Source organism: Psammomys obesus, unplaced genomic scaffold (genome assembly GCF_907164565.1).
Source record: "Psammomys obesus unplaced genomic scaffold, mPsaObe1.curated_primary_1811, whole genome shotgun sequence".
In the NCBI taxonomy this organism is placed as follows: Eukaryota; Metazoa; Chordata; class Mammalia; order Rodentia; family Muridae; genus Psammomys; species Psammomys obesus.
The window spans coordinates 5,450,755-5,456,594 of NW_026587032.1; the positions used below are offsets into that span (position 1 = coordinate 5,450,755).

General features: G+C 46.7%; 1 protein-coding gene across 3 annotated transcripts in view; it reads left to right on the forward strand.

Annotated features, from left to right (window-relative positions):
* Nucleotides 1-5,840, forward strand: part of Gria1 (glutamate ionotropic receptor AMPA type subunit 1) — a 308,514-nt gene that overhangs the window by 294,427 nt on the left and 8,247 nt on the right. For all 3 annotated transcript variants that reach the window (XR_008719624.1, XM_055602892.1, XM_055602891.1), the window contains exon 15: nucleotides 2,007-2,141. Coding sequence is in view for 2 of the 3 variants with exons in the window: in XM_055602892.1 (XP_055458867.1) it covers nucleotides 2,007-2,141 (135 nt within the window). In the remaining variant the exon portion in view is untranslated. The remainder of the gene's footprint in view (nucleotides 1-2,006; nucleotides 2,142-5,840) is intronic.

A 5,840-nucleotide genomic window follows, 5' to 3' on the forward strand; every position in this document is an offset into this window, starting at 1 on the left:
GAGGAGGAGGAGGAGGAGGAGGAGGAGGAGGAGGAGGAGGAGGAGGAAGAGGAGGAAGAGGAGGAGAAGGAAGAAGAAGAAAGAGAAGAAATACATACTTACATGTATTCATAAAGCTAATGGCATAAAAAAATCACAAACCTTGTCTAAATATGCACTAAACTGAAACTATGCCAGCACTAGCTCCTCATCACACACTCCACTTAAATTTTTCATGTCTGCCATTAGAAATGAGAGTTCGATAGGACTTTCTGTTAACTAATCCTAAGAATTACACAGCTTCTGAAAAACAAGCCGGTATCTACACCGAGTGTTCTAAAAATTACACGGGTGGGAATTTACATGTTCTGCCAGTTCCTGAACCATTTTTCACATTTCTCTTCTCAGGCCATTATCCCAGACATGAAAAAAGTTCACTCCCTTGAATAATCATTTCCACTGCCTAGACTAGAGAGAGCCCATATTCAAGAACCATCTGTCATAGCCACACAAGAAGCCATGGAGGGGTTGCTGTAGATAATCCCGTGGCTCTGCCGGCTGGGGCTATTTCCGGGGTAGGGAGGCAAGCTGCTACCTGCCACCTACAGTTCCCAAGTTCAGCCACCAAGAACTCTGGACACTGCATCCAGAAGTAGGGCAAAGCCTCCACACTTGGGAGATAAGAAACCCCTTTCCACATGCCCAGATTCTCCTAGGTGGATAACAGAACAGAATTAGAACCAGGCAGTCCACCCTTCATACAGCTCATCTGGATGCCCACCTGTAAAGGAACACACAGAGGAGTATAAAAGCCACATATCCTGCCCCATGCCATCAATTAGCCACCAATGCCATGTGCCTGTGCAAGCTGAGAGGCGCATTTCATTTTGATTTAATGAAACCATCTTAGCTGAGTAAACCGTATAAAAGAAGGCACTAAAAGCCACCGTAACAACTGAGGAGGGTCATTCTCCCAAGACTTAAAGATGTTCTTTCTCTGTGTCAAGCACTGAATGGAAAATGGTGCCCTCCCTTCCTTGGCCATTGCCCTTCCACCATGAGCAGCAGCTCAGGTCAATGTTCTCACTACCTGAAACAGTGTTCTCCTTCACCCTCCCACTTTTAAAGCCCACAGGGCGTGACAGGACTCAGGGACAGTCTCCCACACCAGCGGGTATTCACAGGCTCCATGAGCAGGACTCTGCCCCTCCTGACAAACATCAGCACCGCTGGGAATTCAGCACCTTCCTTTGTGGCTTGGTATCTCTGAAACCAGCAGAGTGTCTTTTACTGCAGGCAACTGAGATTTCTAAACTCAGCCACCCAGGTCTACCTACAGCAATTTTAGCAAGCACCCCCAATAGAAAAAAAGAAATGACACCGATTAAGCATAATTATTAGGATTTAATAAACCCATTTTTTTCCTAGCTCAATGCCTTTCTGCCAGCATAAGACCCCCGCAAGGCTTTCCCCTTAAACTGGGACTGAGAGCAGTCAATTAAAGGTTTGCGTCCCTCTCCCTCTATTATGCGTTTGAGAGCTGTCTTATTAAATTGAAATCAAACGCACATCTAGGGGAAAGTTCACTTCAAAACCGACTCCCAGAAAAACACTCAGAGACATGTACAGTGATTGAGGCTGACGTGTTGCCAAGCAACAGAGGAGAGGAGGTAGCCTAAAGGGAAGGGTTTCCTGAAAGAATTGGTTAAGCTCAAGGGTTCAGATCTTACCAAATCTGGCCTGAATGTTTGTAGTATCTCCTGTCCCAGGAAAGACATTAGGGAGGGAGGTACTGTGTGACACAATCACAGATGGTTTTATATGTACACAAACACACACGCATCCCCTCTCCCCAGGGAATGTTGCGAACACGCAGCCAATGAATACAAGCCATTTCCAACTGTGAATGCCGAGGAGGGGGTGGGGTTGAGCGTATGTGTGTTAATTTGCTGCTGCCCCGATGGCCTCAAGCCTCTTGACTCACTTTCCTCTTTCCCCTCCCCTCCTTTCCCGCCTCCTTCTCTTAGGACAAGACCAGTGCTTTGAGCCTCAGCAATGTGGCAGGAGTGTTCTACATCCTGATTGGAGGGCTGGGACTGGCCATGCTGGTTGCTTTAATCGAGTTCTGCTACAAATCCCGTAGCGAGTCGAAGCGGATGAAGGTGGCATCGTCTTCCCGGGTCTTTTTCCTAAACTGTTCTCAGTGGCACAGTTGGGTTTTCTGAGAGGCTTTTTGCTTGAAGGGGTAGAAAGGGACAGGCTGAGAACGTTCAGGAAGCAGAGAAGTGGCAGGAAGAAACTGAAAGAGCAGAAGGATATGAAGAAAAGGGATGAAATGAGGAAGTGTCTGGCAAATATTTGTGCCCAAAGTAGCAAGTGAGTCTTTTCAGAGACAGGTCAGTGAGGTCAAAGTTCAGGCTTCAACCAGCACAGTAGAAGGCTGGTTTTTCTGAAGTTGTATCCAATAGAACAGCTCCCCAGATGAGGGAAACCACACCTGTCCAGCAACCTGTGCTAATCTTACCATGCCTGGTGAATTGAGTCCACTTTTATAGCTTTTGTATTATGGGCTAGCACTGGCAGAGAGAATCATCTATAGAAAAAGGTAAGCAGATTAGTTCAATAACCGAAAACCACACTAAACACAGCTGCAGCAGAAGCAGAGAAGAATTAGAGAGGATTGAAGAGCTGCCAGTAAAAACATGAAAACCTTATGATCGGGCAGGAAGAAAAGCGGGCTCTTCTCGTGGAGTCCCAAAGAATGCAACAGTAGCAATGGCTGGCACCAACAGAAAATAGATGTGAACACAATATGCAAAACCATTTTTCTGACAGAGGAGCTCATGGACCACCCCAGTGAACAGGGAGCTCACCATCACTGGTGCTGCGTAAAAAGGGGACAAGTGATTCTTAGCAAAGATGTAGACGAAAGCATCCCAGGGAATCAGGGGGTGTCACCATCGTGGCTCCTCAATTGCGTCATTAGCCCTAGTGAGGAGACACGTATGGAAGTCAGCCATGTCAACAGCAGCATAAGCAAGCAGAGGACTTGGGTGCCATCTGTGACCTTCCAACCTTTGAACTACAACAAGAAATGGGAAGTTCTAGAGGCCAGGGGAAAGGCTCATACGGTAAAACAGCGACACAGGAACATGAGGACTCAAGTTCAGAGTCTCAGCGCCCACTTAAAAGCCAGGTGCTTTTCACAGCTACAACCCCACCACTAGAGAAGGGGGCACAGAGGGACCCCTGGAGCTCATTGGCCAGCCGGCCATCAGATCCTTGAGGTCTAGGTTCGTTGAAAGATGCTGTATTGAAAAAAAAAAAAAAATGAGGTGAAGAGCAGTTCAGGAAGAAGCCAAGTGTAAACCTCTGACCTACACACACACACACGTACATACACCAACACACATGCACAGATGCACATACACGAACACAAGCACTCATGTGCACGCATGTGCACGCACCACGAACATCTAAAGGAAAAGAGACTGTGGTTCATATGCTAAAGGCTATCGGAATGTAGAGGAAAGAAAATTAGAGAAGGCTTGTGGGAAAGAGCAGAAATTAAGGTCAAACATTTTTTGGACTGAGAAGAGATAAGAAATCTGGTCACCATGGCCTTCACACCAGTGGGTATCTTGGCCCGGGCTCTCTCTCTTTGACTTGATTAGATAAGATTTTTTTTTCCCCCGGGGGTTTGCTCTCCTATAATGTGTCCTAAAGGCCCACTTATCAATATTCCATTTCTCCTGAACAGAACTCACACATCATGGGACTACTCACATAGGCTCCTGCCCAGTCTCTTTCCTCTTTGGTCACAATCCCTGTGTACATCTCGGGCCAATCCTGGAGGTTTGGGGGAGGGTATTCAGCCCCTTGCTTAGAAACTCAATGTTCAGTACTATATGAGATGAATGAGGGTAGGGGAAAAAAAAAAAAAAAAAAGGACTTCGCATCCTAGTATTGAGACCTTGTGTCCTGGCTTTCAGCATTCCCACGTCATGGTTCCAGCTGCCTCCCCACTGGCAATCTGCTTCCCTCCTCCCACCATGTTCCAGACCCTCTGTGTTCTATACAAGCTGATCCTTCACCCTGTTTTCCGTCTCATGAGGCACATTTAAAAAGCCACTCTCCCACAGTGTGGTAGCAGGAACAATGAAAGTCTAGAAGTATGGTGGCATTTGTCTAGAGGACCTAAGGACATCTTGCTCTTCCCCTGATCACCACCCCCCGCCACCTTCCCATCCTGTTGGGAAAAAAAAGGCCTATCACAGCACAGCCATTGACTTTACAACCTTAAACCCTCTTATGAGCTTGGTGAGGTGTGGAGAGGACCACTCAGCCCGAAGCAAAACTTTCTTTGCCAATTCCACACAGAACACAAATCTACTGACTGTCCTTCATTACCATCCAGGGAGGAAAGGGCTGTTCAAGCAGCAAAGAGGGGACCAGACCAGGAGCTAGGCCAACTACAGTCTTTGCAATCCCCCAGCCCTTTCCATGGACCCAGAGCTGGTACTGGTCAGCTCTCAAAAGCTCTTTCTCATGGTGCCCCAGGACACAAGGTGCCCTGTGGCTCTCCAGGAGCTGAGAACCTGGCATGAACCCATCCATTCTGTTTCTTAACTCTATCATCCTAAGAAAGCTTTAATGACTCTCTGGTCCTTTTTTAATTGTAAAAATGAGGACAGTGGTATATACATACTTCATAAATTTTCGTGAGGATAGGAAATAACAGATTAAAGGATTGGCAGGAGGCCCACGTTGCAGTGGGCGCTCAATAAATAAAAACAGCAGTGATCACTAGCATTTATGATAATAGTCCTATTAACAGACAGCTACAGCTCCCTTCGAACTTTCTTTGACTAATATTTATCTACTAACATAGTTTTATTAATTTCGTGTACTAGATTGTTTTGAGCCGTGGAGACCATGAGTCCTTAAAGAACAGGCTATGGCTATAGAGTACATACTTTTAGTCAAGTCATTGTAGAATTGCGCACAGAAGAGAAAATCTCTCTTGAAGCAAGAGAGGAGGCATGAGAGAGTTGCTCGTAGTTCAGCAATATGACCCTCCCAGTCTAAGGCAGTGTCCGCCAAGGTGGTTTTGATCCCATCTCTGTGTGCTCATCAACTATGGTGTGGTTTGGTGTCCACCAAGCAGGGAAACACCTGATTGTCCAACTTCCCTTTAGGTTTATAGTGATGTCCATTAACCCAGGTAACCGAATAGAGGCTGGGATTATCTTCTAACAGAGACAGTGTTGACCGGCCCCACTGAAGGTGCACTGCAGTCCTAGATGTCAAGGGTTCTTTGAAGAGGCCACTGAGTCATGGTACCGTGTCTGAGAGACACTATCACACCTCCCTTTACAATGTAATGGTTAAATTTCTCGGAAGCTGCCGGCATTAACCTAAGACGGTCCACCACAGTCCCTTAGAATCTGCTCCATCCATCGCCATGACTTGTGCACAAAACACCAGGACGCCTAACAAAATTCTCTATCTTTTCACTGCAAGGGAGATCTTTTCTTTATTAGTCTAGCTGGCCCTTCATTTCTGAAGCCCCATCAATTCCTCTCTTATCTAGAAGAGATAAGTGGAATGCACTCCAGCCACTCCTCGGGCTTCATAATGAGCTGCTTTGCTTTTCCCAAAAGCAATTATCTCTGTTCAGAAGCAGAGCCCACGGCCCTACACGGGATGCAGACAGAGGTGACAGGGTCTTTGGAAAAACCTTCCATCCTACATCTTTTCCGGATGGCTGTTTACCCACTCTTAAAGCCAGAACCCCTAAACAGCTCAGGCACACACACACACACACACACACACACACACACACACACACACACACACAC